This window comes from Moschus berezovskii, chromosome 7 (assembly GCF_049115385.1).
Source record: "Moschus berezovskii isolate FMDL1 chromosome 7, NW_MosBer_1.0, whole genome shotgun sequence".
Taxonomy (NCBI): Eukaryota; Metazoa; Chordata; class Mammalia; order Artiodactyla; family Moschidae; genus Moschus; species Moschus berezovskii.
In genome coordinates, this window is record NC_142466.1 from 104,259,828 (window position 1) to 104,285,435 (window position 25,608).

The following is a 25,608-nucleotide window of genomic DNA, read 5'->3' on the forward strand; positions in this document are numbered from 1 at the left end:
CTTCCCTTGTGGTTTAGTTGTTACAGCTCTGCAAGCAGCATGGGTTTGAATAACTGGTGGGGAAATAAGATCTCATGTGCTACAGAGTGTGGCCCAAAGAAAAAAGAGTAAATAAATTTTAAATAGAGAAAGATTTAATGTAGAAGTAAAATCATAAATTAGAGGAGAACATAGAAAAAACAATCTTAATACGAAAAAGTCACCAAAGAAATTATTAATAAATTTGAATACAGGAAGAATTTAAAGATTGGAAACCAAACAGATTCTTACTAGTTTGATTTGATCAATTAAATGGAATGTCATGCCTCTCTGGGAAAAATTGAGGCAGTTGTAGTTCTTCTGGCATGCAATTATTCCAGAACACAACAGTAAGACACAAGTCAATATATAGAGACTAGTAGTAGTGGTTGTCTCTGGGTAGGGGTCCAGGGCAGGAATTTATATATATATAGTGTCTCTGTATATATATATAGTGTGTCGAACTATAGTTCGAAAACTTCATTTTGAAGTTTTGCCTTCTACATGTTAATTAATGAAAGTACGTTAAAAATTATACCAAATGATTGTTTTACGCTTACCAATCATGTGAGTGTTAGGATGCTAGGCACTTGGCAGCCGTAACCCTGCCTACAGCATCCAGGGATACAAGGGTACTATTGCTGGACCTCATTGTATTGGGGAAGAACTGACTGAAGCTTAGAAAGTAATTTATGAATTCAGAGTTAGGTATTTCTGTTGTCTTGCCGTGCTGTAGGGTTTTCTCAGAACTGAAGTCTACTGAGTTTTGTTTGTAAAATTGGGACACAGGTATATGTGTATATTGTGTTTGTGTATGTTGTAATTTAAATTGCTAACTGCTGTCTTTTCCAGTTTTGTGAACCTCTTTTTTTTTTTGGCCTCTCTTCCTGGTCTTTCATTATCGTATTTGTGTCTACTTTGTTTTCTAGACTCGTTTTCTTCAGTTGCCTAACAAAAACTTAATCCTTTTGTTTTTTTTAATATATTTGGGAGATCAGGAAATGCCTCCTCTGCTTTTTTAAAAAATATTATTTGGCTGCAGCAAGTCTTAGTTTTGGCATGTAGGATCTAGTTCCCTGTCAGGGATCAAACCCAGGCCCCTTGCATTGGGAGCATGGAGTCTTAGCCACTGGGCCACCAAGGAAGTCCCACGAAAACTTAGTCCTTTTAAACTGGTTTAAAACTTGGTTATAGCTCAGGTCTATCCCACCTCTGCTTTTTTTTATGCTGTGTTCCTTGCTTGAATACTTTCTTGCCGTTTCTGTGTTCAGAACTTAACTGTAAGATCTAGGTGGACTTCTACTATATAAAGACTTCCCAGGCCTTTCCAGCCAAATACAGTTTCTGCATGTGCTGTTTATCATGTACAGCTTTTGGTATTTCTTTGGCTGTGATTTGACTTACAGATTATTTAACTTTTGTAAGTTCTTTAAATGATGGATTTGCAGAACAGAATGAGTATTAAAATTCTTACCAAGCTGTAAATGTTATGAATAAAGCTTTGGGTTTTAATCTGAAAGCCTTTATAAACACTGTAGCCAGACCTATACATTTAATTAAAACCAAAGAGTTTGTACAAATTGGACAGCTACTAAGCTTTAAGGTAAATTTTACATACTTTCTGATACATGATTTTCTAAAAATATTTTACAGTACGTCAGGTGATTCTTCTCGGTCAAACCTTTTTGAAGATGCAACAAGTGCACTTGGTAAGTATCTACATGGTAAATTACTTTGTAAGAGGGAAGAGGTTTCATTTCTCTAGATCATTTTCATGGTTGCTTATAATCAGGTGGTTAAATGATTTAGATAATTCAGTTGGTGTGGCTGAAGACTTTGTAAATTAATGTTCTATATATTGAATCATTTAAATTGTGCTGTTAAGAGTTAAGCATACTTCTTTCCTTAAAGCAGATATATTTTCCATTTTCCAAATACAGGTTTTAAAATGAAGTTTAATCTATGTATATGTTTATTATGCAGTGTCTTTGAAATGAGTGGAGATTTACTAAATCTGTCTCACATTTCATCTTCATTCACCTCCAGGCTTTATTCCAAGTTGTAGCCCTGCGGGTCCCCATCTGCATCTTGTTGGTTGTATTGTACTCACAGTGAAAATGCCTTTTTATCCTGACTTTTTACCTGTTGACTAATGTCTTTCCATCTTCCCTTCACACGTACGACTGTCAGAACCAGTTTGTGTTTTGCCCGTTTCCCATCGTAACTGCCCTGGGATAGTGCCTGCTGTAAGCGCTCCTTGTTGGTCTGTTAGCTGGCAGCCCTCTATACCGCAGGAAATGGTGGGGAGGTGGAAGACTGGAGCAGGTGGGAATGGCAGCTTCAGTCGAGTATGGGCTTCTGGATGCCCTGTGTAGCTGCCGCAGCCCCAAGGTTCCAACAGCAGTAGTACCACATAAGATACAGGGTTGGCCCTCTGACCTAATTGAGCTGAACTCTGTGATGCCCTGATTGCCATGTAAAAAAGCACGTAGGTGCAAAATAGTTGTTTAATCAACCTAAGATCACCTGGATGTACCAAACCCACATTGATACCTGTGAGGACTTTTTTCTGGGATTACTCTGCTATCATACAAGTATGAATTTAGTGTTCAGCAAGCAGGAAAACAGAAATCACTCTGTTTCAAACAGTAAAAGCTTAATCTTGGGAAATGTTACAGAGGTTCTGGAACAGCTCAAGATTACCCAGGGATGTATAAAATACCCTGTAGCCTCAGAGCTGGAACCAGCCTGCACTGCCCCCAATGCTGTTGGAGTCTCTGGCTGTCGCTGTTACGCTGCAGTTGGAATGCATTGGTGCTGCCTGGCAGGAGCGCAGGAAGGCACAGCTCTAGTGGCTCCTGCTGTGGTCCCTGGTGGTGGAGTCTCGCCTTTTACATCTGCATCTCAGAACTGCCATTATGGTCTCAGGATCCCTTTACCCTTTAATTTATCCAGTCTTTACGTTGATACCTTGCGTCTTTAAATGTTTCTTCTTTGGCTTCTATGACACCTCTCTTTTCTTGAACTGTATCTCTGATTGTTCCTTCCTCAGGCTTCCTGGTTAATTCTATCTTACCTGGCCCTTAAATATATGGGTTTTTTCCTAGGGTTCTGCTCTAGGTCATAGTTCAAAGTTCAGACCATGGGACTAGTAAATACCACCCATACAGACTTGACCTGTGAATAACACAGGGCTTAGGGCCATCAACTCTGTGTAATCAAAAATCCATCTTTATGGTCAGGCCTCTATCCATGGTTCTGCATCTGGAGATTCAACTAGTCATGGATCATATAGAAGTTTACTAGGAATGCAGTTATCCCATTATTTGTGGACCTACACAGTGCAGACCTAAATTGTTCAAGGGTCAACTGTACTTTTAACGATTCTCAGTTAAAACTGCAGTAAGTATATCCCTCTCACTTCGAGTCTCATTCTTTACGCTGCCAGCTGGAAAACCTATAACCTCCATAAACTGCTTAGATTCAAAATTGACAGATTTTTTATTCCTCCATCTGATTCTTCTCTTTTGTTCCTTTCTTGCTTCCCTCATCATCCACGCTCTACCAAAGTATTAGCATCAACCTTGACCTCTTCCTCTCTTGACCAGTGAGACTAGGAGTCCTATTGATCTCCTTCTTAAAGTCTCTGGAATCTTTGTTTCTGCTACCACTTAATTGCCTCAGCTCACATCCCTACCTTCCTGATGCTCTAGTATTACTCTCTTAACTGGTCTATCCCTTGCTGCAGTGGAGTTTCAAAAAGACAGGTCTAATGAGGTCATTGTTCCTTTCACAACACCTCCTATCCTAGATGATAAGTTCAGAATTCATTCTTAATCACATTTTCTTCATCACTGTTTCTTCTGTCTCATTAGCTCTGTCGATGTTTTCCATTGTCCCTAATTTTCCTCGGAGTAATTTCCTTTGTACCTTTAGGATCTAAAATATACCCAGCCTGCAAGTAGACACTTCTGTTTGAGTTTTTATAACTTGACAAATTAGGAGGTATGGCATTAAGGATTAGGTGTGGGAGCTCTAGGGTCTAGAGAGCTTGTGTTTGTGTCTTTGCACCATGGCTTAATAGCCATTGATCAAATTGTTAATCTTTCTAATAAGCCTCAGCCTCATTATAGAGTTCTTGTGAGAATTGAGTGAGAAAAACACTATGTTAAAATAGTACAGTTCTGCTACTCCACAGCACTTAATTTTATTATTGATATTGTTTTCTGTATCTGAGACTAGATTACTGAAAGTATATTGACACTTGAGTGCTTTGTGCTAGAATTGTGGCAGTGGGTAATGAAAAAGTTGAAATAGCTTAAGTACTTAATGGAATAGGAAGGGAAAAGTCATTAAACGATATGCGAAATGTTGAATTTGCTCAGTGATGCTGTTTTTTAAGTTATACTTTCATAGCTGTTAGAACTTTATTGAAAATTTTGCCATCAACAAAGTAAAAAGACAACTTATGGGATGGCAAGAAAATACTTGCAACCATATATATATGTATATGATAGGTTAACATCCTTGATATTTGAAGGACTCATACAATTCAATAGTAAAAAGAAAAAAATAATTTACAGTGGGCAAAGGACTTGAATAGGTGTTTCTCCAAAGAAGACATACAAAAGTCCAACAGAAATATAAAAAGATGCTCATCATCACTAGTTGTTAGGCAAACGTGCTTTAAATCAGAGGGTTGTCTGACATTTCCATGAAGAGTGAGTCGGGGTTGGAGAGACCTCTGCGAAGTGACTTACAGAGATAATTGCGCCGTTTTATATGGTATGAGACAGTCTGACTTCCTCGCTTCCAACCCCCTTTTTCCCCCTGCGTTGATAATAAAAGGTGTCAAAGGAAAATAACTTATTACAGCACAATTGATTGCTTGAAATGTCCCAGCTTCTTGCTTTCAAAAATCAGTTCATCTGTTTCTTCTTCCAGGTTGCCAGCCTCGACTTCCTAATTCTGTTATATGTTTATACTACCTTTGTGCTTGATATTTTTATTGTGTGTTTAACATACTGTATTAGTTTCCCATTGCTGCTCTGTATCACAGCTTAGTGGTATAACACAAAACATTTATTATTATCTTACTGTCGTACTGTAGGCTAGAAGTCTGACACGGAGCTCACTGGACTAAAAGGGACTAAATCACTGAGCTAAAGTCAGAACTGCGTTCCTTTCTGGAGACTCTAGGAGAGAATTTGTTCTGTGTCCTTTCCAACTTCTAAGAGACTGACCACATACCTTGGCCTTAGCTCCTTCCTCTGTCATCAAAGGAGCACATAGCATCTCTGCCCCTGCTTTTTTCTCTAACTTGCTGCCACCTATTTCTCTGACCCTCTCATCTGCTTCCCTCCTGCTTTTAAGGACCCTTATCATTACATTGGGCCCACCCAGGTAATCCAGGATGATTTCCCTATCTTAAAGTCAGCTGATTAGCGGCCTCAATTCCCTTTTGCCTTGTAACCTAACTTATCTATAGTTTCTAACTGTGGAAAATTCTGAAAGAGATGGGAATACCAGACCACCTGACCTGCCTCTTGAGAAACCTGTATGCAGGTCAAGAAGCTACAGTTAGAACTGGACATGGAACAACAGACTGGTTCCAAATAGGAAAAGGAGTACGTCAAGGTTGTATATTGTCACCCTGCTTATTTAACTTATATGCAGAGTACATCGTGAGAAACGCTGGGCTGGAAGAAGCACAAGCTGGAATCAAGATTGCCGGGAGAAATATCAGTAACCTCAGATATGCAGATGACACCACCCTTATGGCAGAAAATGAAGAGGAACTTAAAAAGCCTCTTGATGAAAGTGAAAGAGGAGAGTGAAAAGTTTGGCTTGAAGCTCAACATTCAGAAAACAAAGACCATGGCATCTGGTCCCATCACTTCATGGGAAATAGATGGGAAAACAGTGTAAACAGTGTTAGACTTTATTTTTTTGGGCTCCAAAATCACTGCGGATGCTGATTGCAGCCATGAAATTAAAAGACGCTTACTCCGTGGAAGGAAAGTTATGACCAACCTAGATAGTATATTAAAAAGCAGAGACATTACTTTACCAACAGGGGTCCATCTAGTCAAGGCTAAGGTTTTTCCAGTAGTCATGTATGGATGTGAGAGTTGGACTATGAAGAAAGCTGATCGCCGAAGAATTGATGCTTTTGAACTGTGGCGTTGGAGAAGACTCTTGAGAGTCCCTTGGACTGCAAGGAGATCCAACCAGTCCATTCTAAAGGAGATCGATGCTATCGAAGCACTGATGTTAAAGCTGAAACTGCAATACTTTGGCCACCTCATGCGACGAGTTGACTCACTGGAAAAGACTCTGATGCTGGGAGGGATTGGGGGCAGGAGGAGAGGGGGACAACAGAGAATGAGATGGCTGGATGGCATCACCGACTCGATGGACATGAGTTTGAGTGAACTCCAGGAGTTGGTGATGGACAAGGAGGCCTGGCGTGCTGTGATTCATCAGGTCGCACAGAGTCGGTCACGACTGAGCGACTGAACTGAAGGATGGGAGGAGGTGGACTGTTGTGCCACCGCATGTATGTTGTAGTCGTTGTATGTGTGTTTTTGTTACTCACTGTTGTATTCCTAACATTGTAGTGCCTGACGGTGTATACATACATACACACTGAAATTATGTGGAGAATGTTTGTTTATTAAATTTTCTTTCTCTTTTCCTCTTTCCCTTCTTCCGTCCACACACATACCTTTTTTAGTGACAGGTCAGTCTTACGAGAATATGGTAACTGAGATCATGTCAATGGGCTATGAACGAGAGCAAGTAATTGCAGCCCTGAGAGCCAGTTTCAACAACCCTGACAGAGCAGTGGAGTATCTCTTAATGGTGAGAAATTTTGCTTTCTTTGTTCTAGTTGTTTATGAATGAAGTCTCAAAGAAACAGAAATTTTAAAGAAACAATAGCAATTCATAAGATAATGATGTATGCTAATTTGCATAATGCTTTTATTGGGTTGGTTTAATTAATGCTTTTATTGACATTTATTGGGTTTTCAAAAAGTTCTTTTGGGGTTTTCCATTACATCTTATGGAAAAATCAGAGCAAACTTTTGGTCAACTCAGTATTTTTCTTAGTGCATTAACATTTTCTGTTAATAAAGTATGACCTCTTCTAAAAGATTGTGGTAAGACTTTGAATCAGAAAATGTAACTAAATGGATTTTAAAATTGGCTATACACTTGGAGTAGTGGTGTTTAACCCATTTACACCATCCTCTAAGGATAAGAGCTGTGTGTTAGAGGGCTAGGGGTGGGGCAAGTTTTAAAACTAATTGAATCCAACATTTTAGTAGCTTTTTTGCCTGCCAAACATGATCCTGGATGTACTATGTAGAGTGAAAGTTTCAAGTTGGAAGTCCAAGTCAAATTTTGTACTATGTAAAGTTTTTTAATTAGTTGCCAGCTTTTAAAAATTGGAAGGTTTTGCTTAAAAGTTCAGATAATCTGATTTATCTGAACAACTCAGATCCCAGATTTTCACAAGGGTTTAGGGAAAATTTTGGGTTGTAGACTCCTCTACTAATAAAAGTTTTTGCGAAATAAGATTGTTATGGGCATGGACTGAAACCCCTGATATTTGTGACAATGAATGTCTGTTTTACAGATATGACACAAATCAAAAGCAAAGTGTAAAAGTTTGCAATAATATTGTATTAATCTTTTAGTCTTAGGATTTTGTTCTGTAACTGTCATTGGTGTGCTGGAATATTATCAGGTCTGAATTGCCCTGAGCATCGTCTCAGGCCCCAACCTTGGAGAGTACCGTCCACAGTTTGGTGCATCCCTGGTTTCTAGTTGTGCTTCTGATAGAAGCTCCTTTTCAGAGAGTCGTTTCAGAAGAGTCCCCGTCATGAGCAGATAACTGCTTCTCCTCCGGTCATTTCCTGCTTGCTGCATGAGGCTCAGAAAATCTTATCATATCTTTTGAATTCTTTTTCCCATTGTCCTCTTGAAAGTCTGTAAAATACTGACAGTTCGTTTAATTATCAGTTTGAAATTGAGGAATCATACTGGATTGATAGTTATTGTGGATCTGTTTATGGTTGCCCCTCATTCCTCCCCACAAAAAACGTGTATTACATAAAAACATTGCCTTTCCTTTTATAGAATGACTTTAATTTATACCTGATTTTGGAATTCTGCATAATTTTAATAGTGTCATCAAATATTTTGACCCAATAGATTTGAAATTTTGAGGTTTAAAAAAATGAGTTACAATTTTCACAGTTGCTATTTAGCATCAAATGCAAATGAATAGATGAGAGGTTCATGAAACAGTTTTCCTTTACTTTCGGTTGAAGCAGGCATCTCTTGATGCTTTTAACTGTTGCTGTTTTTTGATGAATCTATGTAAGTGAAAGTGTATAGAAAGAAGAAGAAGTGATCTAACAAAAAGCTAAATACTGTGTGTGAGAATTTCAGGTAGATCTGTAGCGGTGGTGATTAACTTTTTACTTTAACTTGTCTGAGAATTTGATGGAGGCTTTTGGACTCTCAGTCTGTATATAGTTTGTCCACACTTGATAGCTCCTTATATAAGGGTTTGAATTGGTGGGTGGTTCGCAGTGCCTAGTTCAGTTCAGTCGCTCAGTCGTGTCTGACTCTTTGCGACCCCATGAATCGCAGCACACCAGGCCTCCCTGTCCATTACCAACTCCTAAAATTCATGTCCACAGAGTCGGTGATGCCATCCAGCCAACTCATTCTCTGTCGTCCCCTTCTCCTCCCGCCCCCAATTCCTCCCAGCATCAGAGTCTTTTCCAGTGAGTCAACTCTTCACATGAGGTGGCCAAAGTATTGGAGTTTCAGTTTTAGCATCAGTCTTTCCAATGAACACCCAGGACTGGTCTCCTTTAGAATGGACTGGTTGGATCTCCTTGCAGTCCAAGGGACTCTCAAGAGTCTTCTCCAGCACCACAGTTCAAAAGCATCAATTCTTCGGCGATCAGCTTTCTTCACAGTCCAACTCTCAAATCACCACTGGAAGAACCATAGCCTTGACTAGACGGACTTTGGTTGGCCAAGTCGAGGGAGCAGCTAGTATAGCAGTTATTATCCTGCTGTTTATTGTCCTTCATTCTTTATATGTTTATGATTTTGGCTTCTGATTTACTGGGAAATGGAAGTGATTACTATTACCATCTCATATTTATATACAATATTTTCTCCTCTATTCTCCTTCCAAAATCTATAAAGATTACATAAAGATTTGATAAACTATATATGAGAAGTCTTATAAATCATTTTTATCAAAATCGGGTATTCCAAAAATCTTAGTGCAGTTTTAAGTTATAATAACTTCAGAAGATAAATGCCACAAACTTAGAAAAATTATCATCCAAAACTTAAAGATTCTTTTATACCCATTTGCTTTTTTCTTTCTTTCTTCCTTTGGGCCATACCACGTAGTTTGTAGGCTTTTAGTTTCCTGACAAGGGATTGAACCCATGCCAAGTCAGATATGTCCTAAAAAGATTTGTGTTGATATTTTGAAAATGTAAATAATTAGCTTTTTAATGTTAGACAGTATTATATGCAAGTTTAGGATCTTGCCTGATACTCTGGTGTTAGATATTAATATGTGTTGCTGTATAAACATCATTTCGTGATTTTTTTTAATTAATAAAATTCCTTACTTTATGTCTTAGATCTATACTGTCTAGTTGGGTAGCTGTTGAGTACTATTAAGTACAAGTAAGTTAATACTTTTTTTTTAAGTGTCTTAGTACCATTAGCCACATTTCAAAGTCTCAGAAGCTACTTGTGGCTAATGGGTATTTTTATTGGACAGTATAAATATAGAGGTGTTCCAAAATGGAAAGTTCTGTTGGGCAGTGCTGCTGTATATAATAGCAATGTGGATTCATCCATACCACATTGAGGCCTTTTCTGATCTTGAATATGTGCAGGTTTTTCTTTATCCTTTACTTTGAATTGAAGCAGGCATCTGTTTGATGCTTTTAGAAATTAGACAAGGTTATTGAATAGATTTATAAAGTCTCTTATTCTGTGTAATATTTAACTAACTTTGAATGTTGAGCTATTCTAAAGCTTGGAAATTATGTTACAGGGAATTCCTGGAGATAGAGAAAGCCAGGCTGTGGTTGACCCCCCTCCAGCAGCTAGTACTGGGGCTCCTCAGTCTTCAGTGGCTGCAGCTGCAGCAACTACGACAGCAACAACTACAACAACAAGTTCTGGAGGTAAAGTGGGATCTTTTGAGGAGGGAGAATTGGCTATGAGTCTTCAGTGTAAAGTAATGTAGCCTGAAATACTTTTGAGGTGAGGTTCATTCTCAGAGCATCATAATTCTTAAAATCTCTTTTAGTGTTAGAGAAGGGCCCAGAATAAACTACACTACATAGATATAAAAGATACTCTTATATTAAATTTCCATCACTCAGTTTTGGTAAAGGGCATATTCCGTTTAGCTTATTCTAAGGAAGAGATGCTTGCCAGCTTGCATTTAGTGTTATATTCTGAAGCCATTTGGAATGGTTTGCACACCTTGTCTCTTTCTCTCCCTATTAATATCATAAAATATAATTCCAAAGCCATTAGGATCTTAATGGTTATTATGGAACCAAGAAAATAAAACCTAGTATATTTAATATCTTATATCTGGAGGTGAAAGCAAGGCTTGAATTCAGGTATCTTTACTGACTAGCACCCACACTTGGGTTGGCAAAGTTTTGACTAGAAAGCAAAGCCTAGAGCCTGTGAGAGGCCTGGGAATGTTCTCTTTCATTCTTCTGTAAAATTGATAAAAGTAATTCAAACTGTTAATTTTGAAGAGATCATTCCTTTATGAATTTCCTAGCTTTAATTATGGCAGTCAGCTCTGGTTGATAAAAATCCCTAAGCACTTTGTGTACAGTCTCCCAGAGGATAAGCTTTCATTTCCTGAGATTCAGCATGGAAATGGAGGAAGCAGAGCTTTGGTTCAGGTTTGGGGTGCTGTCCCGTTCAGTGACACTTATTAGATAACTTAGTTTCTGAATCTTGTTTTCTTCTGTAAAACTAGTGTTACACAAAGAAGACCATGCTCTGTGGCCATTTTAATTTGAAAGATTGTCTTGAATAATTCAGGAGATGACAACATACATCTAGAAAATTCCCACTAATCTTCATAACCTCAAAAGCATAATTCCTTTGTATGAACAATTAAAGAGGGTAGGTTTTTTTGTGTTTCTTAGTTTTGGTATGTATATTTCTTAGGAACTTTTGAGCATCAGAAACAACTTTTAATACTTTTTATTTTTTTACAGTGTATGCAGGGCATAGGTTCTCAGTGTTATTTGATAAATTGAGTGCCCAGGGCAGCTGTAGGAAACTTCATTCTTTCAGTGTTCTCTTCTCTCTACATTGTGTGCTGTGCACAGTCGCTTCAGTTGTGTCTGACTCTGCAACCCAGGGACCGTAGCGCCAGGCTCCTCTGTCCATGGGATTCTCCGGGCAGGAATCCTAGAGTGAGTTGCCATGCCTTCGTCCAGGGGATCTTCCCAACCCAAGGTTGAACCTGCATCTCTTATGTCTCTTGCATTGGCGGACAGGTTCTTTACCACTAGTACCACCTGGCAAACCCACTCTCTACCTGAGCTAGTAGGAATAATTTCTGCAGTATAAGACTTGCGAGTTGGTACAATTTGAAGATTGTCTTACTTACTTCATTTTATATACATCTTAAACTCAAATCATTTTTTTTCTTCACAGTGTTTTCTGTCTAAATTATGTTTGTTATTTTTGTTTAAAAATATTCATGTTTATTTTAGGACACCCTCTTGAATTTTTACGGAATCAGCCCCAGTTTCAACAGATGAGACAAATTATTCAACAGAATCCTTCCCTGCTTCCAGCATTGCTACAACAGATAGGTCGAGAAAATCCTCAGTTACTTCAGGTGACTATTTAATTGGTTTCAAAAATGGTTAGGATGTATTACATTTTGTAGAAGTCAATGAGCACTCCTTCCTCTCTACCAGGTGTATAAATTGTTCTTCCAAGCTACCCTCAGGAGAATTGTTATAGAGGTACTGATAAAAAGAGAATTGGGAGTGGGGTGGGGTTAATTTAGTCAAATACTGAGTTTGGAAAACACTTTATTAAAGAATATGAGAAATTCTTGCAAAAAGAAATGTTTAATTTTCTGAATCTCTCTTTCTCATGCTTATTACTAGTGGTGCACTGCCTCTTAGAAAAGATACCTGTGGGCTTATTTTATTGTTCAGGTCATGAAGTATTTGAGTTTTGTGTAGCATTCTACTGCCTGCTAGTTGTGGAAGATAAAAATATATAGACATAAATATAATTTTCTTTTAGCCATCAAGTAGTTTTTTAATAGTAATGGGGGGTGGAGTGTTTATGAAAGAGAATTTGAATTCTTTTAATTCTTCACTGTTTACCTCCTTCAGAAATATGAGTTTTCTTTAATGTGCAAGAAATCACATCCTTTCAAAGACTGACTAATCCAGAATCATTGCAGAGTTGTAGCTTTCCCTTTTATTTGTATTAGAGTTCTTATTTTCCTGGAGGTACTTTATATCAATGTGGTGTTCTTGTGTTCTTTAAATCACTGCAGCAAATTAGCCAACATCAGGAGCATTTTATTCAGATGTTAAATGAACCAGTTCAAGAAGCTGGTGGTCAAGGAGGAGGGGGAGGAGGTGGCAGTGGCGGAATCGCAGAAGCTGGAAGTGGTCATATGAACTACATTCAAGTAACGCCTCAGGAAAAAGAAGCTATAGAAAGGGTGAGTTTAAGTAAAACTTAAAAATTCAGTTCCTAGTCACACTAGCCATGTTGCAAATGCTCAGTAGTCACTGGCGCTAGTGGCTCCTGCATTGGGTAGCCTAGATACAGAGTATTTCCGTCATGGAAGATAGCTCCTATTGAGCAGAGCCAAATAGAGCATTATTCATGTAGGGATTGCAGTGGAAACAGTCTCTTCTCAGCCCTACTCTCCATCATGTTCTTTGTGAAGCCCAAGGACCAGCGTTAAATACCAGTCTAGAAGTATATCAAGCTAAAGATTTCATTGATGTTTTAAAATTCAAGAAGAAAAAAGTATATGCTCAATTCAAGATTATCCTTTTTTAAATGTATATTTCAAATTTTATTTCACTGTTGTCTCTAAATGTAAATATATGTGTGTGAATTATATAAAATATGTATAGTGAATATCAGAACCTGATATTCTGATTCTCTTTTCACCCTTATCAGGTCAACCCGTATAGGTTGTGCCATTGCAATAACCTAGTTTTTATTGATACTGTGACTAGTCAGTCATCTCTGGGCCCCGTGTAAATAGAGAATCATAGTCCTTGCCCAGACTTATCTTAAAGTGTTTTGAGGTAGAAATCAGAGAAATTGCATATTAAATAACTTAATACTTAGAAAACCATCTGAGCTTTAATTTGTCTTTATGACATAAGCATATAAGTGGTCAAGGTTTATAACTAGTATTTCTTAAAAGATACTTTATATATTGTGCTGTTTTACCCCCTTAAATAATAGAAATGACAGTAGACAATTGCCTTACTTGTTCTATAGCAGTTGGAGAAATTTTTTGTTGCTTTCGCTTCTGGTGTCGTACAAGAGAACATTGCCATACCCAAGGTCAGAAGACTTGAGCCTGTGTTTTCCTCAAAGAGTTTTATAGCTCTTAACAACATTTACGTAATGAAAAATGCCTATGCTCCATTTTGAGTTAACTTTTTGTTTATAGTGTGAGGTGTAGGAGTCTAGATTGACATGTTTTGCCTGTATAATGTCCAGTTGCCTAGCACCGTTTGTTGAAAATCAGTTCAGTCGCATTGTGTCCAACTCTTTGCGACCCCATGAACCGCAGCACGCCAGGCCTCCCTGTCCATCACCAACTCCCAGAGTCCACCCAAACCCATGTCCATCGAGTCGGTGATGCCATCCAACCATCTCATCCTCTGTTGTCCCCTTCTCCTCCTGCCCTCAGTCTTTCCCAGCATCAGGGTCTTTACAAATGAGTCAGCTGTTTGCATCAGGTGGCCAAAGTATTGGAGTTTTAGCTTCAACATCAGTCCCTCCAATGAATACCCAGGACTGATCTCCTTTAGGATGGACTGGTTGGATCTCCTTGCAGTCCAAGGGACTCTTAAGAGTCTTCTCCAGCGCCACAGTTTAAAAGCATCAATTCTTCGGCGATCAGCTTTCTTCACAGTCCAACTCTCACATCCATACTTGACTACTGGAAAAACCGTAACCTTGACTAGACGGACCTTGGTTGGCAAAGTAATGTCTCTGCTTTTTAATATGCTATCTAGGTTGGTCATAACTTTCCTTCCAAGGAGTAAGTGTCTTTTAATTTCATGGCTGCATTCAGCATCCGCAGTGATTTTGGAGCCCAGAAAAATAAAGTCAGCCACTGTTTCCACTGTTTCCCCATCTATTTCCCATGAAGTGATGGGACTGGATGCCATGATCTTCGTTTTCTGAATGTTGAGCTTTAAGCCAACTTTTTCAGTCTCCTCTTTCACTTTCATCAAGAGGCTCTTTAGATCTTCTTCACTTTCTGCCATTAGGGTGGTGTCACCTGCATATCTGAGGTTATTGATATTTCTCCCGGCCATCTTGATTCCAGCTTGTGCTTCCTCCAGCCCAGTGTTTCTCATGATGTACTCTGCATAAAAGTTAAATAAGCAGGGTGACAATATACAGCCTTGACGTACTCCTTTTCCTATTTGGAACCAGTCTGTTCCATGTCCAGTTCTAACTGTTGCTTCCTGACCTGCATACAGGTTTCTCTTGAGGCAGGGCAAGTGGTCTGGTATTCCCATCTCTTTCAGAATGTTCCACAGTTTATTGTGATCCACACAGTCAAAGTCTTTGGCATAGTCAAGGTAAAGCAGAAATAGATGTTTTTCTGGAACTCTCTTGCTTTTTCGATGATCCAGCAGATGTTGGCAATTTGATCTCTGGTTATTGAAAATACTGCTCTTTAAGTTATCTTGGCATCCTTGTTGAAAATATGTTGACCATAAGTATGATTGTTTATTTCTGGGCTTTCAGTTCTGTTCCATTGATCATACGTTTATCTTTAGGCCAATCCTTCATTGTCTTGATTACTCTTTTATAAAAGTTTTCAAATTAGTAAATGTGAGCACTCCATATTTTTTCTTCTTTCCTAATATTTCGGCTATTCTGGATCCCTTGCATTTTCATGTCAGTTTTAATACTAGCTTTTCCAGTTTCTCCATAAGGAAAACCAGATGGGATTTTGATAGATAATTGTGTTTGTGTTTTGGGTTTGGCTTTTTTTTTTTTTTTCTGTAGGTGAATTTTGGGATGTTGCCATGTTGGCAGTATTACATCTTTACCAAGCCATGAACATGGAATGGGATATCTTTCTGTATTGAATTTTTTAATCTTCAGTTTGTACTTCTTTTGCTAAATTTATTTCTAAGTATTTTTATTCTTTGACACTGTTACAAATAGAATTGTGTTCTTTTTAGTTATTTATGTATGTATTTTTGGCCACACCAGCACATATGGGATCTTAGTTCCCTGAACAAGAATCAAACCTATGACCCCTGCATTGGAATTCAGAGTCTTAACCACTGGACCATCGGGGAAGTTCCTAGAATTGTTTTCTTAATTTCAGTTTTTGGATTGTTCATTGTTATATGGAGATACAATTTTGTGTATCGTGCAGTTTTGTATACCAAAACACAATTTTGTGTACCTTCCTGAACTCAGTTGGTAATTTTTCATTTGTGTGTGTTCCTTAGGATTTCTATATGTAAGATCATTTGAAGGTAGACATAGTTTTACTTCTTTTTCAATTCAGATGTCCTTTGTTTGTTATTATTTACATGTTATTTATATACATTTATTTGCTTAATTGTCCTGCTAGAACCTCCTCTATTGTTGAATAGCAGTGATAAGAGCCAACATCGTGATCTTGTTCCAAATATTAGAGGAAAATGAAATATTAAGTCTTCCGCCATTAAGTTTGATGTTAGCTGTGGGTTTCATTAGATTCCTTTTATCAGGCTGAGGAAGTTCTCTCCGTTTCTGTTACACTGGATTTTTTATCACAGAGGATGTGAGGTTTTGTCAGATTGTGTGTCGGCTGAGATGACCATGTGATTGTGTCCCTTTTTCTCTCAGTATACTTTGTTGTGCTGATTGATTTTTCTGTGTTGTCTCAGCCTTGCATTCCTGAGGTGAATCCTCTGTGGTTGCGGTGTTTAATGCTCTTTATGTGTTGCTGGAGTTGGTCTGCTGGTGATTTGTTGAGGATTTCTGCATCTTCATGCATAAGGAGTATTTGTTTGTAGTTTTCTTGTGGTGTCTTGGTCTGGTTTTGGTGTCAAGCTACTACTGGTCTTATGTAGTGAGTTCCTTCCTCTTCTCTCATTTGGAAGAGTTAATGAAGAATTGGTGTTAATTTTTCTTTAAATTGCTGGTACAGTTCACCAGTGAAGTTATCTGGGCCTGGCTTTTGGGGAAGTTTTGTAATTACTAATTAAGTCTCTTGTCATAGGACTTGTTCAGGTTTTCTGTTTTTGTTTTTGTTTTTTTTTCTTGAGTCAGGTGGTTTTTGTTTTTCTAGAAATTTGCCTGTTTTCATATACGTTGTCTAATTTGTTGGCATACAGCTGTTCTTAGTATTCCTTATTGTTGCTTTCATTTCTATAAAAAGAAATAATAATGTTCCCACATTTATTTCTGATTTTAGTCATTTGAATTCTGATTTTTTTTTCTTGTCAATTCAGTAAAGGTTTGTTAATGTTGATTTAAAGGAAAAAAAGCAAGAATTTTTGGTTTTGTTGATTCTGTATTTTTCTAGTCTCTATTTTATTTCCTTCTGTTTGCTTTAGATTTAGTTTCCTCCTTTTTTCGCCCCCTGGTTTCTTAAGGAGAACGTAGATTATTGATTTACTGTCGCTCATTACACAGGCATGCTTTGTTTTAGTGTGCCTCGCTTCGTTACACGTTGCAGTTAATTCCGTTTTTACCAATTGAAGGTTTTTGACTGTCAAAAGAGGATGGTTATTTATGACAATAAAGTATTTTTAAGATACATACATTGGTCTTTAGACATGCTGCTGCTGCACACCTAACAGACTACAGTATGGTATAAACATAACTTATATGCAGTGGAAAATCAAAAATTCTGTAACCGAACCTGCAGTATCTCTGAGGTATACCTGTAGATACCTGCAACTAGAAACTTCTGCAAGAACTGCTACAGCAACATGCTATACATTTTAGTGCATTGACATTTTATTTTCATTCATCTCAGTATTTTCTAATTTTGTCATTTTTTGATCTGTAGGTTTTTTAGGGTTTTGTCAATTTCCACGTTTATGAATTTTCCAAATATCCTTCTTTTATTGATTATAAGTTCATTCCATTGTGGTCAGAGAACATAATTTGTGTAATTTTAATCCTTATAAACTCATTGGGGCTTGTTTTGCGGCCTGGCATGGTCTTTGTGGAGAATGTTCTGTGTATACTTGAGAAGGGTGTATGATTTGCCGTTGTTCAGTGTTCTGTAAATGTCTGTTAGGTCTGGTTGGTTATAGTATTTTTTCAGGTTTTCTACTTGCTTGTCTTCTGCCTTCTGGTTGGTTTATAGTATTTTTTCAGGTTTTCTACTTGCTTGTCTTCTGCCTTCTCTTATCCATTATAGAATTTGGGGATATTGAAGTCTCCAGCTATTGTTGCATTTTTCCCTTCAAGTCTGTCCGTTTTTGCTTTATGTATTTGGGGGCTTTGTTGTTCTGTTTGTTTATAATAAAGTCTTTTTGATTGTTTTATCATTATAAAATGTCTTTGTTTTAGTAACAGTTTTAATCTTAAAGTTCTGTTTTGTCTGATATTAATATAGCCACTTCAGCTCTCTTTTTGTGTAGTTATTTGCATGGTATATGTCTTCTTCCATCCTTTTACTTTCAACATACTTGTGTCTTTGAATCTGAATTGTGTGTCTTACTGTAAAGCATATATAGTTGGATTGTGCCCTATCTACCTTTTACTTCAGCTAGCCCAGCTTTAATCTGGATAAGACCTAAGTAACAAAATCGTTTTTTAGTTTCTTCTCCTTTCATGGATGAATATAATCATGCTTGAATTAGGAGTTTTGCCCTGTTTTTAAAGGTCCTTTCTTGATATAGTCTAATGCAAGGGACAAATGTATGGCACCTGGGGAATTAGATTAATTCACCTGAATGTTTAAAGGCTTTTAAAAGCTGTGATTATTGAGTCACAAGTGTTTTTCAATAGACTAGGAAAATAAAATTAAATGGATCATATCACCATTTAAAATGCTATAAAAATTAAGCAGATAAAAACAATATGTCTTGATTTCAAAAGTATGTCATGTAATATTACTAATAATTGACTACCCATTTTTGTAGTATGAATTGTTTCATAAAGCAAGGAGGTTAAGAATGATATTTGACCCTAATTCAGAATATGGCTTTTTAAAAAAATAATAATAATTGGATTAGGTAGTTAAACTCACCTCCGCCTCTGGTTGCTCTCATCCATATCTTCACTGCTTTTGTACTAAAAGCCATCTGATTTACGGATTTCCGTAGGGTCGTTTATTTTTAAACTACCACAGCAGCTGACTTTTAGTGTTAATGCCAGTGAGTGTTATCAAAGTATCTATTTAGCATTAAAATTTTAACTAGGAGCAAAGAATTTTGTAAGTGGTTACAGGAAAGGGCCCAAGTTCTATCTCGCCCCTTCAATTGGACAGCAGCTCCATAATCGGAAAGGGATGAATTCATGTAAAATTCTCAAGCTGTTTTACATCCCTTATAGTATGTTTTCAAACAGTGATGACTCCGTAATATGTTTTCTTTCTTTTCTTTCAGTTAAAGGCATTAGGATTTCCTGAAGGACTTGTGATACAAGCATATTTTGCTTGTGAGAAGAATGAGAACTTGGCTGCCAATTTTCTTCTACAGCAAAACTTTGATGAAGATTGAAAGGGACTTTTTTTTTATCTCACACTTCACACCAGTGCATTACACTAACTTTGTTCACTGGATTGTCTGGGATGACTTGGGCTCATATCCACAATACTTGGTATAAGGTAGTTGATTGTTGGGGGTGGGGAGGGAGGGATCTAGGATATAGGGCAGGGATAAATACAGTGCATGTCTGCTTCAATTAGCAGATGCCGCAAATCCACACAGTGTGTAAAATATTATACAACCAAAAATCAGCTTTTGCAGGTCTTTATTTCTTGTAGAAAACAGTAGGTAACTTTTCCTAGGTTTCACTATTTAGTGTACTAGATCCAGAAATTTAGTGTAATGCCCTGCTTTATATTTCTTTGACTTAACATTGGTTTGAGAAAGAATCTTTGCTACCTAGAATCTACAGTCCCTATTTTATGGCAACACTGGATAATGGCTTCGTGAAATTGGAAAAAAAATGGGAGTGACTGTAAACAGAAATGCCAAATTATTGATGGTTATTGTTGCTGCTTCAAATAAGTATAAAATTAATGTGTAAGAAAGCCCATTCTTTCATGATAAATACTTGGGGTTGAAGTGGGGAGATGGGGAACATTTTCTTAAGATGAAAATAATTAACTGCTATTTTAAATTTCTTGATCATTGAATGTGAGACCCTTCTAACATGATTTGCGAAACTGTACAAGTATAGGCAGAGTTATTTTTCTGTTTACATTTTTTTTTTTTTTGGTTTATTTTGGGGGGTGAATTGGTAGCTGCCTAATTACTGTTTACTTCATTGTTATATTGCAGTAAAAAGTTATAAAAACCACGGTTGCATGTTTGCTTTTGATGTATCCCTTTGTGGAGTTAGCACTTTGGGGCCAATGAAGAAATGCAGCATTCACTCTCCTGTCTTCCCCTTCCCTCAGCAGAAATGTGTTTGTCAGCAAGTCGTGAATTCCAACTGCTGCCTTTTTTAAAACCCACAAAATGCTGATTCAGCTCAAGATTAATGCAAATGTCTCAAAACTGGGTTTCTGATATTTGTAAATGTTTTTTCCTTATTAGATAAGAGTGTATGACCATTAAAGTCGTTAGGATTATTTTGCTTTTGAAAAGAGAAGATGGACAGAACTACAATCCAGCATCTTTTATTGCGTTGGAAAGACTGGCAAAATCTTTTGGAAGGGTTGGGAGATGCGGCTGGAATAGTACTTTGGAAAATATACAATCAAGATATCTCATGGCATATTAAAAGAAAAATCTTAATAGCAGTGTTGGCTTTTATTTGGATTTTTTTCATCTCAGCTTTTTTCTTTGGAATCTCCTTTGTTGGCATTGTTATTTGATCATGAAGAGGGGCAGGTGTCTACTTGTTTTATTTTTTTCAGCTCTCTCTTCCTGAATATTAAAAAGACTAAAGAAATATTTTTTTTCCTACCATCTTATACTGAGTTAAGAAGATGAATTTACACAGATTTCGTCCTACATAATCTCTTAATAATCCTTAGCACAGTTTGGTGATGACTTTTAAGCTTTTACATCATACATTCATAACCTATCTCTTATGAAAATGAAATTATGATTTTTTCCCATGTTAGTCATGTAGTTTAATCTTCATGTGTTTATTCCATAAACACAACAAGACCTTTGGACTTTGTATTACCTGTATGTTTTATAATGGATTGTGGAAAAATGTCTCAGAATAAAATGAGGATTTGTAAATATGTTCATCTTTCAAGGTAGCGCAATGAGTTGGGGAAGAGGGACGGCATTTCTGGTGAGATAATGGAGTATTCATTTATTTTCATGATATTTTATCTGCTACTTTATTGCTTAGAGCATAGAGAAAACTAGAAAAGGAGAGAAAAAGCAACCAGCAGCCACCTCTTCTTTTCTCTGGAAAGTGACAGCAGGAGGTGATCGATCACATGGAGCTTTTGTCCTTGGAGAGCAAAACCACAAATAGTGGGATTAATAATTACCAGAAGACAGTTCAGGCCAAGATTTGACCGTTCTTTACAGTGCTCTGTTTCTCTGTGAAGAGAATCAGCCACGACACCATGAAAGAAACAGGCTTTATGTGACCTTTTGCTGTTATCTTTTAATTTACAAACATTTTGGTAAATCTCAATCTTAGTGGCTACGTGACTTTGGAATTTTTGCGTTTGAGGTATTCTGTCATCTGTTTCTCGAAAATCTATTGATTGTTTAGTTGCTCTGGAAAACCTGAAGAAGCTTAAGTTTATACTTGTTAAATTCTTACTGCCATCTAGTCAAATATATTTTTACATTGTTTAAAAATACTGAAGTGTTCCACCATATGATTTTTTTTCTCCTGTACTTGATGGCTAGGATTCTAGAAAATTAATTATAAAATATTTTCAATATATCCAACATGGCATTTCTCATTTTTTAAAATGATTTCACTGTATAGAATCTTAGATTGGAAACAGTGCCCCATCACTGCTCCTTCTCTTTTCTTTGTTGGTGGTGAATTAGGGTGTGGGATGCCCAGCACTAGGTCGATTTTATTGGGTCTCCTGTTTGTGTTCACAGTGAAAACATCAACGCAGAGATAGGACACTTAGAATGTATATATCAAAGTTTATGGGGGCTTTAGAGATTTCACGGAGTTCTCCCTTTTCCAAACCTCTTTTTTTTTTTTTTTTTTTTTAACATCAGCCAGCCTGAGATACCTACAAAGTATTCAAAAGCAAGCAGTTTCCAGGAGTCCTTCCTGACCACATCTGTGTTCTGCTGAGCTGCCTAGCTGTGCGGCTCAGGTACAATGTGTTCTTCCAGTTGACTTCCCACTGTCCATTTTGTTCCACTTTGTTCTAAGCCAGGGACCAGCAAACTGCAGTCTCAGGAGCCAGAGCTGGCTCGCTGCCTATTGTATGAGCCATGAACTAAGAATGGCCTTTACAGTTTTCAGTGTTTTGTTTACGAAAAGGTGAAAATTAAGATTCAAATTCCAGTGTCCATAAATAGTTTTGTTGGGACACAGCCATGCTCCTTTATTTACATATCTATAAGCAGCTACTTTTGTGCTAAAGAGGGGTTGAATAGTTGCAAAAAAGACTGGCCAGCAAAATCTAAATACCTTCTGGCTCTTGACAGCGTTACCCACCCTTGTCTTAGATTGCAGCTAGGCCCATCATGTTCAATTGGGACGCTTTCCTCCCTTTTATTTGTCATTCTTGGCGTCTTGAGGTCTTAACCTCAGTTTGCTTTGCTTGTGACCATCATGGGGTCTTTTAGAAGTGTGGTATCACCCCCACATATTCATTATCAAGGGGAGGAGTGCCTGGTGTGCTAGTCTAGCATGTATGTGATGTCTAAAATTATTCTTTGCTATTGCTATACTGTTTCTTGTGCTTTAGTAAGATAACTAAATAAAGCACCAGGTGAACAAGTGAAAGTGCTATTCTCAGTTGCATCCGCCCCTTTGCTAACCCACGGCCTGTAGCCCACCAGTTTCCTCTGACCATGGAGTTCTCCAGGCAGGCATACTGGAGTGGGTAGCCCTTCCCTTCAAGGGAATCTTCCTGACCCAGGGGGTCAGTCCTGAGTCTCCTGCGTTGCAGGCAGATTCTTTACCATCTGAGTCACCAGAGAAGTCCAAAATTCAGCACCAAGTGTCAGAAGCACTTTGCATAGTGATGACTCATTGAGAACAGAAAAGTCAAATGAATGCATCTGGGAATCCTTGGGCCCTGGGATCAGACTTGGGTCCGTTAGAGGCAGGATCTTAACCACAGCTGGAAGAGTGGATGGAAGCCTGGAGGGAGAGAGCAGTTGAACCTGAACTGTGTGGGTAGTTTGAGGGTGGGAGCAACGGTGATAGGGAGGCAGGGAGCAAAGCTCGGACTTGCTCGGGAAGAGAAAACAGCACTGTGCACGAACGTTTGGGGAGCCACATCAAATAGTGACAAACTGGATATGGAAGGCCTTCCCTATCAAACAGTTAATATCACAAACGTGGTCCCTCAAGGGTTTGCACTGTGAAGAGGAGGCCGGGAGGACCAAAGAAACATCACTGGTGAGGAATTTGTTTCACATGTGGTGCTGTGGATTCCACAGTGAGTGGAAATGTGATGATCTTTGCCATTGACCTCGGTTTACTATGACAGAGACTGAATACTAATGGATCCTTCAACAGGCACAGCGTAGCTGGAGCACAGCCTCCTGCCTCCTGTCTCATGTAAACTTACTTTCTATTCTTGTGCTAGTAAGCGTTCATCCTCTCTTCTCACCTGGCTCAGAATGAGTTACAGATGTTTGTAGACAGTGTTCCTCTCCAGACCACGAGGTGGTCTTCAGGTACCTGGCGAGGCTGGCCTCCTAAGGAGCCTTGCCATTTTTCTCCAGTGTTTCAACTACTAGGTTTTCTGTGATGAAAACAGCACTTCTACACTTACACCAGCTCTAGATGGCTTCCTGTCAACGGCCTTTCACACTTCAAGCCTGTGTCTGCCAGGACTGCTTGTTGGACTGCAACCTTAAGTCCCAAAGGATATTTGATGTGGACCCTGAGTTTTGTTATTGGCATCTTCCATCTCTGACAAAGTCCAAATTAAGTCTCAAAATTCTTAGAGTGTCTGGTAGTAAATCACAGAAGTCAGCTGGGTTTTATTTGCCAACAATAGCAGATTAGAAGAATGTAAGTTACCTCAAAATTGGTTAAAAATTGGATGAGAATGAAGGGCTGGTGGGGCTATACCTGAGAATAGCTTAAGGTTAGAATTTGTGTGTAGTGAGGGATGCTTTTATGAACACTGAAGTGATTTTTTTGTTTTTCTTTGCAGCGTTTTCGCATTTTAGTCCTATTTGTTGATGGTGGCATTTTGTGGGGTTTCCTTTGGTTTTGTTTTTGTTTCCAAATTTTTTGGTCAATAAGGTTGCTTCTGCTTGTTAATCATTTAAGGTAATATTTATCTCCACTTTAAAATAATTTTGTATCTTAAATTTGGGGGTTATAAATTTTATGCTATGTTTGTATTTTTGCAAAGAACCTTAATTTTTTCATCCTTACACAATTTCAGACTTACAGAAAATTGTGGGAACAGCACAAAAAGCTCCCAATTAAACCCACCCAGTACTTTCCCAAACCCACTTAAGTTTTGCAGTTGTCCTAGTAATGTCTGCTATAGCAGAAGGCTTCAGTCGAGAATGATAACACTGCATTTACTTGGTTTCCAGTTTATACTCTTTCACAGTCCTTCCTTGATGTTTAGGAGCTTAACTTTTTTTTTTAAGATTACAGGGTGCTTCTCTTATGCAATGTCCCTCAATTTATGTTTGGTGTTTCCTCATGACTAAAATTATGTGTTTTGGGAAAAAGTCCTGCTATGCCCTTTCCAAATGACATAATTTCTTCATCTTTTATTAATTAGCATTCACCTGTATTCTGGCATTTTCTTTCCCTCATTTGTAATCTGAGTTCCTGTATGGGCTCTATTCCTGTTTTATTCACTAGTATATAATCTGTAACTGTCATTATATTGATGCTCAAATTATCCTGTTTTTTTCTAAGATTTGTTTCTTTGGACATGGACCATTTTTAAAGTCTTTAATTTGTTACAGTGTTGTTTCTGTTTTATGTTTTGGTGTTTTTGGCCATGAGGCATGTGGGAGCTTAGCTCCCCAACCAGGGATTGAACCCCCAGCGCCTACACTGAAAAGTGAATCTCAGCCACTGGACTGCAAGGGAAGTCACTGCCCCGTTGCTTTCGTTCTTAAAGCTAGCGTCTGTGTTTGGCATGTCCTTATCACTCATTTGAGTATTTCCTTACTTTCTCACACAATAATATATTTCAGGCTCTCGTATTGGGTTGGCCAGATAGTTTGGGAAAACCTGAGTGAATTTTTTTGACCAACTGGGTATTCTGTGTGCACCAGCCTTGGAATTGGCCATTTTCTCCAGGAAGCTCTGGTTCCCTTTCATGCGGATTGTACGTAGAAACCAAAACTTTGTCTAGGTGTGCTTAGTTGTTACTGGAGTCTCTCTGCTCCCAGGCCTTTCAGTAGACACGTAGAAAATAAATACACATATACAGACATTACATCTGCATTCCTATGCCTCCATACAGATATTGAACATGAGTTCACACTGGTATTCCCCTCCCCTTTTTTTAACAAAGTTATCATCTCTATTGAAGTACAGTTGATTTACAGTGTTATGTTCTGGTATACAGCAAAGTGATTCAGGTGTATACATATACACATATATGTAATATATTTTATATATACTTTTTCATATTTCCCATTCTGCTATTTTCCAAAATGCAGTAGTTGTATCTGTTAATCCCACACTCTTCATTTATCCCTCCCCCCACACCCTTTCCCTTTTGGTAACCCAGAAATTTGTTTTCTATGTCTGTGAGTCTGTTTCTTTTTGTGAGTAAGTTAATCTGTATCGTGTTTTAGGTTCCACATATAAATAATATGTCTTTTTCTTCCTGACTTCCTTCACTTAGTATGATAATCTCTTGGTCCATCCATGTTGCTGCAAATGGCATTCTCTTTTCTTGGCCACTGAGAGACTTACCTGCCATTATGCTGAGTATGTTTGCTGATTTGTCACCTCTGTGTATAA

At 37.9% G+C, this 25,608-nt stretch overlaps 1 protein-coding gene across 1 annotated transcript in view; it reads left to right on the top strand.

Moving 5' to 3' along the window:
• The window catches only part of RAD23B (RAD23 nucleotide excision repair protein B), a 46,727-nt gene extending 26,446 nt beyond the window's left edge, over positions 1-20,281 (top strand). The window contains exons 5-10 of the mRNA XM_088838248.1: positions 1,672-1,727; positions 6,755-6,882; positions 10,127-10,259; positions 11,829-11,956; positions 12,635-12,805; positions 18,918-20,281. Of these exons, the coding sequence (XP_088694374.1) occupies positions 1,672-1,727; positions 6,755-6,882; positions 10,127-10,259; positions 11,829-11,956; positions 12,635-12,805; positions 18,918-19,031 (730 nt within the window). The 3' untranslated portion in view covers positions 19,032-20,281. The remainder of the gene's footprint in view (positions 1-1,671; positions 1,728-6,754; positions 6,883-10,126; positions 10,260-11,828; positions 11,957-12,634; positions 12,806-18,917) is intronic.
• Positions 20,282-25,608: the final 5,327 nt, after the last annotated feature.